At 38.3% G+C, this 14,365-nt stretch overlaps 1 protein-coding gene across 1 annotated transcript in view; it reads right to left on the bottom strand.

Annotated features, from left to right (window-relative positions):
- ITPR1 (inositol 1,4,5-trisphosphate receptor type 1) overlaps window positions 1–14,365 on the bottom strand; it is a 405,812-nt gene that overhangs the window by 195,933 nt on the left and 195,514 nt on the right. The window contains exons 26-33 of the mRNA XM_044675941.1: window positions 12,992–13,161; window positions 12,733–12,903; window positions 11,561–11,626; window positions 9,719–9,856; window positions 5,197–5,322; window positions 3,272–3,472; window positions 2,370–2,621; window positions 1,245–1,370 (exon numbers count right to left, since the gene is read on the bottom strand). Coding sequence (XP_044531876.1) covers window positions 1,245–1,370; window positions 2,370–2,621; window positions 3,272–3,472; window positions 5,197–5,322; window positions 9,719–9,856; window positions 11,561–11,626; window positions 12,733–12,903; window positions 12,992–13,161 — 1,250 coding nt within the window. The remainder of the gene's footprint in view (window positions 1–1,244; window positions 1,371–2,369; window positions 2,622–3,271; window positions 3,473–5,196; window positions 5,323–9,718; window positions 9,857–11,560; window positions 11,627–12,732; window positions 12,904–12,991; window positions 13,162–14,365) is intronic.

Below are 14,365 nucleotides of genomic sequence, written 5' to 3'. Positions count from 1 at the left end.
TTTAAAATGGAATTTGATTTGTGTATTTTGAGGACACTCCCAGGCCCAGGAAAGAACTGAATCAAGGAAGTGATCATTTGTCAGTGTACCTGGTAGATTTTTGGCTCGATGAGGAATTTAAGGTTTAAGAAGAAACAAATTAAACAATATGAGCTAACACTGAAACTCTCATGCCCACCATCTTTCTAATTCTCACTACCAAATTGTGAGGATGTTACTCTAAAGTATTATGGTGGTAGTTGGATGGATGAGACTCAGAAAAGGTGAGTGACTTGAATAAGAACATTCTGGGCTCAAATCCAAATCTTCTAAATCCAAGTACAGGACTCTGCACTTTTCCACCTTGCCTCTTCTTCGAACAATTCAGGAAATGAATTGTTCCATCCTGAAGGCCCTGGGCTAGTTTGGGACAAGGACAAGAAAAACTGGTAGGAGTTAAAAAGTCCAAGTCTAAAAGGTTTCTGACATTAGCCGCCGAGTACTATTAAATGAAGGTCTCTGGCACACGGCAAGGTAAGCTAAGTGCTTTCCAGGCTCTGGGCCTAATATTTCTGTCTGCACATCTGACACCAGGCAGTAAATATTCTTGGCATTTGACATGCTTACTACACCCAATGCACCAAACCAAAAAGGATATAGGAAAATCTATTAAGTGCTGAGCTAGAAAGAAACATACAGAAAATGAGATATGCAACAGGTTCCCACACACAAAAGTCACAAAAATAAGTGGCCAAGTCCAAGAAAATTCTCTTCTAGGGCTGAATTTCGTGACCATTAATGAGGTGGGGAGATCCCCATAAACCTTACTAGATAAGCATGACAGATACACTCTCAGAAAACAAGTTGTGGCTAAAAAAAGAAAATGGACAGATTCCTTCCCAGAATATAACTAATAAAACCCACAACCAGTCACAAGCAAAAAGGTAAGAGGGCAAAAGTAAACAGATGAGGAGACTTCAATCCACAGACTCACAGATTAGGGATGGAAGGGACTTAAAGACAACAGGGCTCTCTTTTCACAGAGGAAAACACTGAGGCCCCACGAGGATAAGCCACTTGCCCAAGGTCACACAGGGAGTAAGGAGACCTTAGCCCTGAACCTGGGTTCTCTGACTCAAAAGTCAGAGTCTTTTCTATTATGCCAGAGAGATAAAGGACAAATGATTCATTCTGATCAGAGTCAACAAGAGTCATGCTCTCAAAGAGACTTCATCTTTAATTGACGTATTTCCTAATATTCTTACCCTACAGATGTCAACAAGAAAATTCTCAAATAACTTCCACATATGATTACTGGTATAAATCTCCTTCATTTCTACCTCGGTGTCCACATAGCAATGGTTCAGAAAGTTGATGTATGCGATTTTAACCTGGAAGGATGAAAAATAGGTAGTTAAAAGCCAAATGGTTGTACAGGCTAGAAGTTAATGGATGTATAATAAAATGGGCAAAATTCAAGAGCTGGACTAGACAATTTCTAAGGCCCCTTTCAATTCTAAGTAAGAGCCTGTGAATTAATAATTGCAAAGGTTTATTCTACAACAGCTCATTTACTTTAAGATGTGCCAAGTGTTTTACTCATGCTTACTCATTTCAGTCATAACAGTTCTATGAAGTAGGTATTGTTACTATCTCTACTTTACAAATGGAGGAACTAGGGGTCAGAAATGGCAAATGGTTTGCCCAAGTCACACAGCGAGTAAGTCTTGGAGACAGGATCCAAACCTAGGTCTTCCTGAGTCTGAGGTCAGCACTCTCTGCTATATTCAATAGAACCTGATGAACTAATTACATGTGTAAAAAGACTAAAAAAAGACACAACATAAGGACTAAATTTCTTATTTGAGCTAATCAAACTCCTAGGGGAAGCTAAGAGAAATGTACAGTGGAACGAGTACTGTCTTGGGAGTCTGAGGACCAGAGTTCAAATCTCACCTCTCACACTAGCTAGCACCTGTATGACCTTGGGCAAGTTACATGCCCGCTCTTAGCCAGTTTCCATATCTGTAGAATAAGTGTGTTGGACTATATGACCTCTGAGAGGTCTCTACTTCAAACTCTTCCAGCTTTAGTTTTATGGTCCTACACACTACAAAAGTTCATCCACTTTTCTCATGAGTAAAAACAAAGGCCAATTCTTCCTGGCACTGGATTATAAGCCTGATTTTTAATACATAAGTGTTTTTTAAATTTTTATTATGAATATCTTTGGATACATAAGTTTTTAAAAAAGGGCATTGTAGAATTTTTTTTGGCTAAGAAGATAGAGCTCTTCCCCATCCCATTAAACCAGAATTCACCACTTTAAATCTCAGCTCCATACATATTGAGAGGAGAAGACATCAGACCCTAGCCCTGCGGAATCTCACCTCAGGGATGCAGTCCTCATGGGTCACTACTCGGACAATGTCATCTAAAGGAAGGAGGGAGTTACACTTGATCTCGGTGTAGACATTTTTACCCTCTGTGCACACTGCTAAGAGTTCTACCAAATGGATATGGTACATCAGAGGGCTATTTTCATCCATTCGGTCCCGCTCTGATCTCATCATCTGGATGAGAGTCTGGAAGGAGGCTCTGTCATTGTAGAACACAAGGACATCTTCTCCTGAATTAACCAACTACAAAAAGGAAGAAAAACATTTTTATCAAAAGCTTGAAGGGGAATAAAATGCTACAGAAATCTATTTACTAAGATTAAAAAAGAAAGGAAGGAAGGTTCTGTTACCAGCCTTCCAGTGCAAGCCTCCCTAAAGATAAGAGGATATATATGTGCTCATTTATTCTCAGCTGGTTTTATCTCCTTCCCAAATTAAGCATTCTTTGTACCCCAAGGACACAGAAAATGCAAACGACCCAGGTGAAAAGTTAACCACAGGAAAATAGCTGCCTTTAGAGGGAGTTGTTTAATAGGAAGGCCTCTTCCAAAGAGACACTTAAATACTTTGTTGTGTTTGATAATAATAAGGATAAGGGCAGGGCTGGAGATTTTCTTTGCTAGAGGGAGCTCCTGGATAAGGAAATTTTCTCAATGGGATATTCCAGGGCTCTAGAATCCTCTTCTAGAGAATTCTGGACAATTCCCTGGGGCAGTGAGAAGATAAGGGACACAGAGCCAGTATGGGTCAGAGGCCAGACTTGACCCAAGGTCTCCCTGAATCTGTGGACAGTTCTCTAGTCACTAAAAGGCTTCTTCAGCTGAATGTGTCAGCTGGAAAACCCCTACTTGGCTCCAGCTATGACTCTACACAAACAGGCAGCTCTCACTCACCTCCGCCATGACCATGTCTTGGCATTTTTTAATAAACTTCCCTTCAGCCTTGACAATTGTTTGCAGGAATTTGATGTACTGGACATTCCTGCCATGTGTTTCAATACAATGGACAAAGTGCTGGACGACTCTCTCGTTGATCTCACTGCAAAGCTGGAAGTTATTCATGAAAATATGCTGCATGGTCACTGCCTCCAGGATCTAAAACGGGAAGGAAAGGCTCAATTTAAGAAAACTGAATGCAGGGGATGTCCAGGCATCCAGGAAATGGGACAATGCCTAATAAAGACAGCCTACGCAAAAGATCTATCATTTCATCAGCTTGGGAAACTCTGGAACAATAAGAGATGGCCAACATCTCACACCTGGACTGTTGCTCATTGGAGATTTTTTTTAAACCCTTAATTTCCACCTTAGAATCAATATTATGTATTGATTCCAAGGCAGAACAGTAATGGCTAAGCAATGACGGTTAACTGACTTGCCCAGGGTCATAAAGCTAGGAAGTATCTGGGTCCAGATTTGAACCCAGGACTTCCCTTCTCTAGGCCTGGCACTCTATCCATTGTGCTACCTAGCTGCCCCAATGTTTTGGTTTTAATTAATTCCTATGGAAAATACAAGTTAAATGACTTAGTAGCAGAGGCATATAAACTAGAACCAAACCTCTGACATCATTGGTGAAGAAAGTGACCAGTGCAAACCAACCCTTTTCCTGTAACAAACAGAGAAAGAATTAGCATTGAAGGGGCTCAGGAAAGGCTTGTTGTAGAAGATGAGGTCCAAGCTGGTTCTTGAAGGAATACAGAGGAATCAGAAAACACAAATGATGAAGGAGGGCATATTCCAGGCAGGAGAGACAGCCAGTAAAAATCAGAGAGGGGAGAGGGAGTCACGCAATGGAAATAATTTTAATATAGGACATTGGGAGTAAGGAGTCCAGGAAAATGGGAATAAAGGAGTAGAAAGCAAGGGTCTGAGACCTGAGTTTAAATAATGATAGAGAGGGGCTCAAAATGACTGTAAAGGGGAAGATCTGTTCAGGGGGAGTTTTGTTCATCACTGAGGAATAAATTCAAGGTAGGTTATTGATACCTTTTTGCCTCTCAAAGATTTATGACTTGGTAAATAAATTCTAAGGGACCCATAAATTAAGTGACTTGCCCAAGGTTATAGAAGGCAAATATCAAAGGTAGGATTTGAACCTTCTGATTCTAAAACCATCTACTATGTTACCCTATCTCTATTCAGAAAAAGTTAGTTTTCCTTTGTTTAACAAGTATGGCTCAATTCCAAGCTGGTGTGGTAAAGAGCAAAAACTGGCTGTGATATAAAAATAAGAGATTAATAATGATGATGATGATAATACTTACGTAGTATTTACTATGTGCCATGTACTGTGCTAAAGGTGTAACAATTATTATCTCATTTGATCCTCCCAACAGCCGTGGGAGGTAGATGCTATTATGATTCCCATTTTATTATTTTTTTACAGATGAGGAAACTGAGGTTAATGAAGGTTAAGGGATTTGCTCAGGGCCACAACAGCAATAAGTTTCTAAGGCTGGATTTGAACTCTTGGTTTTCCTAACTCCAGACTGAGCACTTTATCCACTGTGCCACCTAGCTGCCCTGATATCAATAAAACTTTTTTTTGGAGGGAGGATTAATATTTGAAAAAATTTAGCTAGTCTCTTTAATCCTGCCAATATTTCTCAACTCATTCTGCCCTTGATACACTTTTCTTTCCCATTCCCCTTTCATGGTATGCCAGTTGACATCTATGGCTTCTAATTGGGATTCCAGGATACTCATCTAGACCAGTTCAACTCTAGACCCAAGAAGAACAACATTTTCTAAGACAAGCTGTCTTTCTTGCTTTGAGACATTTTCCTCTAAGGCTCCAAGTGGTCACTGATCCTTACCCCAGGATTCAGAAAGAGGTTTATGTGCTTGTGGAGGAGTGCCTGATTCTGCTGATTACCAGCACAGAAATTCTGTAAAAACTCATGAGCCAGCTTCATGATCTCTTGCATCCGGGTATCTTCAGCCTAGGTGGAATAATAAGAGAGGGGTTAAGGGGGTGTACAAGCATGAGAGAGTAGAAAAAATACTGACCTGGATTCCTATCGCCTCTTGTTATTTGATGCAGGCATTTCAGTAATTATTGGGTATAAGGCATTGAGACCTTGCATACTATCTGACCCTCAGTTTATTGACCTGTAAAGTAAGAGGATTGGGCTTGATGATCTCTAAACAACTTTCCAGTACTGTAAATCTATAAATATTAGGATTCAAAGGCCTTTATGAATTAAGCCCTTTGAACACATGAAAACTTGGGGGCTGAAATGGTATTCTGCAGACAAGCCACTATGCCATCCTAGAGGAAAAAAATCATTTTTAGAAACAGAGAAATGTTTTTGTGGTGGCAAAGAACTGGAAACTGAGGGGATGTTCATCAGTCTGGAAAGAAATGAACAAGTTGTGATATATGACTGTAATGGAATCCTATTATGCCATAAGAAAATTAATAGGACAAGTTTAGAAAAGACTGGAAAGACTCAGATGAATTGATGCAAAGTAAAGTAAGCAGAACCAGGAGAACATTGTACAGAATAACAACAATACTGCGCAACAATCAACTATAAATGAGTAAGCTATTATCAGCAAAAATGCAAAGAACTAAGACAATTCTAAGGAATCCATTTTGAAAAAAGCTATCTACCACCATAGAAGAACTGATGGAATCTGGATACAGATCAACGTATTCCATTTTTCACTTTATTTTCTTCATGAGTTTCTTCTTATATGTGCAATATGTCTTCTTTTACAACACGATGAATATGGAAATATGCATAGCATGATAACACATATATAATATATATCAGATTACTTGGTATCAGGGAAGGAAGGGAGAGAGAGAATTTGGATTGCAAAATATCAAAAAAAATGTTAAGAAATGTTTCTATATATAATTAGGGATAAAATCTAATTTAAACAAGAAAAGAAGAAAAAGAAAGGCTGGGAAGACCAGGCTCTAAAACATAGGTTTTCATTAAGATCATACATACCAGTAGGTCACTTAAAATCTCAGTGTCCCAAGAATCCTCTATGTTAAAGGAGTGCTTTTTCACACCTAATAAATAATTTAAGGACAAAGCAAGATCTCTCCCAATGAAATGGTTTAAATTCTTGAATCAAATGAGTGAAAATTTTAATTCCTGATTTTATGCCCCATATTGGGCAAGAAGAGAAAGTGACAGCTAATAAAAAGTCTTCCCTAATTCAAATGTGTTCACTTCTATGGATTATTGACATGAGGCCACTTGAACTCCTTAAATGCAAACCACCATAATTTTTTCTCCTTTTATTAAAAATACACTGTCATGTACCCTTCTCTCAAGTTTGCCTTTCAAACTATATACTTCCAGACTAACTATCCGCACAGAACTGAACCAGATTCACAGAATCTCAGAGGCCATCTTAGTTCAAACTGTACTTGAACATGAATCCTATTTACATCATATCTGAAAAGTGGTCTTCCAGTCTCTGCTTCCATATCTAGAATGAGAGGAAGCTGACTCCTTCCCAAGACAATCTCCTTCCACTTTTGTATTTCTCTTGTTCTTAAGTTTATTCTATCATGCTCAAATTTGTCGTTTAGCAACTTCTACCCATGTATTTTAGGTCTGTCCTTTTGGGATAATTGAAACAACCAAATCCTTCCCCATAGTGTTCCATATCTCTGTTTATAAGACAAACAATTGCTTATTTTACCAAATTATAAACAAGTAAGTAAAGAGGGGATCCGACAGGGAAACTCATGATCAACAGAGTATCCCTTAGAACAGAGCAAAACATAATATTCATAAGGGATTTTTTGTTCTCAAAGCACTTTTACAGACCTTTTCCCAAAGGATTCTCAAAACCACCCTATGGGAGAGACAAAGCAGAGGATTCATGTTTATTTTATGAAAGAATCTTAGCTATGTGTTTTGATAATAGAACAAGGACAGTGGATGGTTTAAAGAATTTTTAAAGTCCAGGCATGACTTGGCAAGGTCATGTATGGAGGAGGATGGCAGCATATTTTTTGCCTTTCTTTGTAAACCTAACTCTTAGCACAGTTCTTAGAATATAATAAGCACTCAGTAAATGCTTGTTGACTGATGACTTCACTAGGAGAAACCTAGAGTGTTTCTTGACAAAGACACTCATCTCTGGCTCATGGCCATAATTTTAAATGCTTTCACTCTATTTTATCCTTCTCTAAAAAATTCCACTAGATAGGCTGTGAGTGAATTGAATAACTTTTCCTTATAAAGAAGAATCTAAAAAGGTAGCCAGGATTAAAGATAACATTTCACTGAGAATTCCAGTTATTAGAAAAACCTTAAACCAGGGGATCTGAACTTAAGATCCCACAAATAGAATTCAGGTAGTCTATCAACTCAGATGGTAAAAAAACTAAATTTTTATTTTCATTTACCTTTATATTTCTACAGTTATTTTTTTTAAACCCTTGTACTTCGGTGTATTGTCTCATACGTGGAAGATTGGTAAGGGTGAGCAATGGGGGTCAAGTGACTTGCCCAGGGTCACACAGCTGGGAAGTGGCTGAGGCTGGGTTTGAACCTAGGACCTCCTGTCTCTAGGCCTGACTCTCACTCCACTGAGCTACCCAGCTGCCCCCCAGTTATTTTTTAATATTAAAAAATTCTCTTACAAAATTAACATGCAATAATAATTCCCAACACATGTTTTCCAAAACTTTGAGATACAAATTATGTCCCTTTCTCCCTTCTCTCCTCCCTCCTCTAGAGAACAAGCAACTTGTTCTGGGCTATACACATATGATTGCACAAAACATATTTCCACATTGGTGATATTGTGAGAGAATACTTATAAACAAAAAAACCCTCAAAATAGAAAAACACACAAATAAAATAAAACAAAGAATTGTATGCTTCTATCTGCATTCAGACTCTATCAGTTCCTTTTCTGGAGGTGGACAGCATTTTTCATCATTAATCCCTCAGAATTGTCTTAGATTATTGTGTTGCTGAGAATAGCTAAGTCTTTCACAGTTGGTCATCATGTAATATTGCCTTTTCTGTGTACAATGTTCTCCTAGTTCTGTTCACTTCACTCTGTGGCAGTTCACATCAGTCTTTCCGGGTTTTTATTGTGTGATCATCATGCTTATCATTTTTATAGAACTATAGAATTCCATCACAATCACACACCATGATTTGTTCAGCCATTCCCCAATTGATGGACATGCACATAACTTCCAATTCTTTGTCATCCTATGATTATTTTTTTTAATTCATGCATTAAAACATGATTCTAAGAAGGGGTCTACAGGCATCCTCAGATTGCCCAAGGGATTCATGACACAAAAGAAGAATCCCTTGTCTTATATAAGTCTCACGAGACTCTGCAACATTAAAGTGACCTCAGAACACTGACAAATTGGTCAATTTGTCAGAAAAACAAGAAACTTTGCATTTTGGACTTCCAAGCTCCCACCAAATCTGTTTTCTCATAAATGGTTTCAATCTAATTTGCATGAATGTTTCTAGCCCTTGAGAAAAAGCTCAAGTTCTGGACAACAGCTATGGTGAGGAATGAAGTAATCAATAAGAATATATAAAGCACCTACTATGAGGCAAGCCTTATGCTTAGCAGGGAGATATGAAGCTCAGAATTGAAAAAATACCTTTAAGCTCCACTAGGGAAGACAACAGGTACACACAATTGAGTCTTGATTAAAAAAATGATGAATTCCTTAAAGTAGTCCCAATTATTTGAATTCGTACTAGCTGAATTTCTAATTATATAAAATATGGTAGCTAGTTGTCCAGCCCAACAGAAACATGTAGTGTGAATTCAGATAATGAGATCACTTCAAGGAATCCATTACTTGCACTAATTAGGACCTAGCTATACAGAAAAATACATAAAATAAATGCACAGGGTATAAATACAAAATAAATCCAAAGTTATTAGGCAGGGAGGGTCTTAGCAGTGAGGATGGGGGAAATCAAACAAATCTACAAGCTTTTAATAAGCTTTTACAATATACCAAAAACTGTGCTAAGTGCTGTCTAAAGATAATATTCTCCATTTTCAGGGAACTCAACTTCTGGAGCCTTTAGTAGAAAAGAAAGGTTCTTGGCCTTAAGCATCATCCATCCAATGGGTCTGAAAATCAAACTTATTAACATCTGTTTCCAAAGGCTTTCCAAGTGACTGACTGCTCCCATGTCCTACACTTTTCTCATCTGCCACTTTATTAAGCTCTTTCTTTTTATTTTTGATTCTAAAAATGCTCAAACATTCACAATACCTTCATTCACCAGAATTTGGGGAGAAGGATAAATCAAGGTGTAACGATGCAAGACTGATTCTGTGGCAGATATCTCTGCTATGTAGTCTACTTACCTTCTCATAGGGGATCTGTAAGAGTTCCAGGACAACGGCATGGGCTCCCATGTTTCTCAGTAACCGTTGCTGCTGCTTTCTGCTCTTCCTGACAGAGGCGCTCTCTTGGACACACAGTTTGCTAAGTCTAATCAAAATCTGGAAGAAAACAACAGGTCTGCTTAAGTGGTCCTTCCAGAAGTACTAGAGTGCTTTGGATATAAATTATATTAAGAAGGAAGAAGGGAGGAAAGGTGGCTCATTGGCAAAAATAGGTGGGAAGTACCTCCACTGCACACCCCCAATGAACGTAAGTAGGTTTCAGAGAGAATCAGATAAAGCTCTGGTTATGAACTGCTGCCTAAGAGGGTGTTAGTAAAAAGTCAAATGTAGTGCATCTTGGTTGCTATAGACAGCTTAGTAGGAGGCTCTAGTCCTCAGAATGATGATATATAGTCATTTCAATTCAAAATATTTCTTCTTTGGAAAATGTAAATTTTGATGTAATGTAAATATAATGCATGTACAACAACGTAAATGGAGGAAAAACCACAAAACAATTGAAAATAAATGTTGCAAAACTACCAAAAATAAGCCTGCTCCCAAAGAAGACCCCTCTACCTTCCACTTTGTGAGTTGGGAGGCCCCCTGTGTGAAACATTGCAAAGGATGTTAGTTTTTTCAGTATTGCTCGTTATTTTATTGCCCCTTTTCCTCTTGTTCTTTCTTTGTTGTGCTTAAGAGGTATTCTTTATATCAAACTGCTTGCCATCTCAGGAAGGAGGGAGGGAAGGAAGGGAAAGAATTCAGAACTCAAAAGTTTAAAAAATAAATGTTAAAAACTATTTGTACATGTAATTGGGAAAAATAAAATATTTAGAGTTGGAAAAAATAAATAGTCTTTGTAATTTAAGATGGCTCTTGGAGAGGGAAAGGGAGACAGGGGAAATTGAGACAATATGAAAACAAAAATAGTCAAAAAATTACCTAACATAATTATTAAATGCTTATAGTGTATAGGGTTGAAAAAATAAAAACCAAACCAAAAGTACTTTCTCTTGAGTCTTCAATGGAAGCTATATAGCACACAGATAAGCAAATGCAAAGTACTACTGAAGTTGAAGAGAATGCTATAGCTATAGAGATGAGGACATTCTTCCTATGGTAGACAGCACCTAATCCTAGAAAGAACTCAAGATTTTAAGGTAAAGGAGAAGATGGAATGATTCCAACCATAATTCACATAGAGGCAGAAATGGAAGAACTTATTTGGAGAACAGGCCAATTGGGGGGTATTTATGAACTGTATGAAGTAATGTGAAATAAGAGTTTAACAGTAAACTAGAGACATTATAAAGGGCTTAAAAATGGCAGCCCAGGGAATCTAAATTCTAGATGCAGTTGGGATCCAAAAAAATTTATTGAGAAGATGAATTCTTTGGATACACATCTGCACATGGCAGAATTTGGGAAAAATATGTTGTTGTGGAAAACATTGCCATCGCTAAAGCCTTCTTATTTTGGATGGTTCAAAGCTAGGGGTCTTAATTTGAGGTTTATAAACTTTTAAAAAATATTTTGATAATGGTATTTCAATATAATTGTTTTCCTTTGTCTATGTATTATATGATGCTTTTAATAATCCCATTCTGAGAAGAGGTCTATAAGCTTCATTGGATCGCCAAAGGATCTCATTATTTAAAAAAAATTAAGAGTTCATAATAAGCACTCTTAATCACTCATCACTCACAGAGAAAGCAGCTATGATGTTCACATTGTCAACTGACCTACAGCATTAGTATATCTTCCCATGAGAAAGAAAAAATTAAAAAAAAAAAAAAAAGGAGGAAGCTGCAATCTTACCTCTTTTACCACTCTGTAGTTGTAGCTACTGGTACTTTCATGCTTTTGAGACTTGTTATTCCCTTCCTAGAGACAGAAACACACATAGCTCCTGTGATTGTACAATTCTGGTGCTACTGTACAATTTTAAGTATCATACATAGAGGGGATGATGGAGCCACCACATGGGCTTAAAATAATTTCCTAATAGCAGTGCTACTATGTTGAGCCAGCATCATGTTTCTGCAAGATACTGAGCTGGAGCTAGTAGTAAGATCTCAGAGCATTCAATTTAACTCGGTGAAGTTAGCTAATTCAACTTGTGACTTTGCGTTCCATGCTGTAATCAATATAATTAATTAATGGATTCAAACAAGGTTAATACATGGTGAATGGGAAAGGGCAAGGGTGAAATTAGGGAACAATAAGATACTCTCCCTCAGATCATGGCTGGTTGAATACTTTAAGAAGTGAATTGTATTCTGGACTTGTAGTTAAAAGCTTAGACCAGTGGTGGTGAACCTTTTAGAGACCAAATGCCCAAACAGCATCCCTCATGCCCACAATCTTACCCCGGAGAGGGGAGGGATGAAGAGCTCTCATTGGGCTGCTGGAAAGAGGGGAGGGTTATGTGAGAAATGTCCTCAGGCGCACGTGTGGAGAGAGGAAGGGAACATCCCACCTCTGGTACACATGCCATAGATTATCTAGATTATGAGGGAGCACATAGTATAATTGATAAACGAATGGAGTTGGAAAGACCACAGTTCAAATCTACACATTCCAGCTAAGTGATCATAGGCAAATTACTTGACTTCTCAGTGCCACTAGGCAATTCTTTACGATGACAAGATCAAGACCACTGCTGGCTTTTGACAATGATAGCAGATTTTATACTGGGATATTTATTTTTTAACTCTTTCTGCCTAAGAATCAATATTCAGTAGTGATTCCAAGGCAGAAGAGCAGTAAAGGCTAGGCAACGAGGATTAAGTGACTTGCCCAGGGTCACAAAGCTAGGAAGTATCTGAGGTCAGATTTGAACCCTGGACCTCCTTTCTCAAGGCACGGCTCTCAATCAACTGAGCTACCTAGCAGCCCCTGAAATGGAATATTTTTGTGCCACTAACATACTGGATGATTTATCTGGATTTGCAACACAAATTTCTAGAGAATTACTTAAGATATCTCACCTCTGTTTTCTTGTGTTCATTTTCACCAGATGCTCCATCCATTGTCTCATCAGGTCCCTGTCCTTTATATACCCAAAGTTCTGACTTTTCCACTATTGACCTTAGTTGGTCCAAGTCTTGTTTGATTTGCTTATAGTTGTCAACATCTTGGCTGGTAACAAGTAGTTGAACCTTACACGGATACAATCCATTAGTTGAATGCACCATTTCCAGTGTACAATACTTGTGATGGAAAGAGCTGAGACCAACAAAAGGGTACCTGTTTGAATGCTTGAAGGACTTCTTGCCTCTGACTGAAGTGCCTGAAGAGAAGCTGAAGTGCCCCAGACACAAGAGGTGGATAGTCATGCATTGTCAAATGGAGCAAGACCCGAAGAAACGTTCTGCCTCCATGATCGTCCAGGTCCAGTGGTGTGTTCTCTTCACTACAAATGTGTAGAAGGAGAAAAAAGGGGGTAAATTTACTGTAAATGTTCGCACTTCGCCTAAGTAGCACCACGTGGTGGAAAAGATACAGAAGTCCTGGGTTTGAATCTCATATCTGATGCTAAGAAGACGTGTCTTACTTTGGCAAGTGACTTCAACTCTGAACCTCAGTGTCCTAATCTATGAAATGGAGGTAAGAATATGTGTTTTTTCCATGTATTCCATTATAATTCCACTTTGTTGAGCCTGGATTCCTCTGCTTTGTCATTTTTCTTTAATAACTAAGAGACAGGGGACAGGTGGCTTGCTCAGTGGATAGAAATGGGAGGTCCTGGGTTCAAATTCGACTCAGAAAATTCCTAGTTATGTAACCTTGGGCAAATCACTTAACCCCATTGCCTAGTCCTTACCATTCTTCTCCCTTGAATCAACACAGTATTGATTCTAAGATGGAAGGTAAGGGTTTAAAAAACAAAACTGACAGCTGAAGTTTCTCTCTCTCTCTCTCTCTCTCTCTCTCTCTCTCTCTCTCTCTCTCTNTCTCTCTCTCTCTCTCTCTCTCTCTCTCTCTCTCTCTCTCTCTCTCTCTCTCTCTCTCTCTCTCTTCCTCCCTCTCTCCCTCCCTCCTTCCCTCTCTTCCTTTCTAAGGTATATGTATGAATACACATCCATATTCACATCCATATAAATATATGAGACCTGTATATAAATAACCAGATATATGATGTCATTCATGTAGGAAGGTCACAGAAAGGACTTTCTACTTCTAAAGAAGAGGCACCTGCTCTGCTTTATAATCATTTGTTTTTAACCCTTATCTTCTGCCTTAGAATTGATATTAAATTCTATATTTATATCTACATAATCGTAAATATATTTCATATTTCTACCCATAAAAAGAATTGATATTAAATATTGATTCCAAGGCAGAAAAACAGTAAGGATTAGGCAATGGAGGTTAAGTGACTTTACTTGGGGGAAGAGGGGAAGGAGATACAGCCAAGAATTGTCTGAGGTCAAATTTGAATCCGGGACTTTCCCTCTCCAGACCTGGCTCTCTATCCACTGTTCTACCCAGCTGACCCTCGCAATATTACAAGTTATCTGGGATGCTGAAATGAGATGTTAAGTGTCACAGAGCCAGTACATATCAAAAGGATGAAACAAATATAATTGACTGGCGATCGTAGTGATAAACACATTAATG

This window comes from Gracilinanus agilis, chromosome 1 (assembly GCF_016433145.1).
Source record: "Gracilinanus agilis isolate LMUSP501 chromosome 1, AgileGrace, whole genome shotgun sequence".
NCBI classification, from domain to species: domain Eukaryota; kingdom Metazoa; phylum Chordata; class Mammalia; order Didelphimorphia; family Didelphidae; genus Gracilinanus; species Gracilinanus agilis.
Note: the sequence above shows the minus strand (reverse complement) of the source record. Positions and strands in the feature narration are given on the sequence as shown.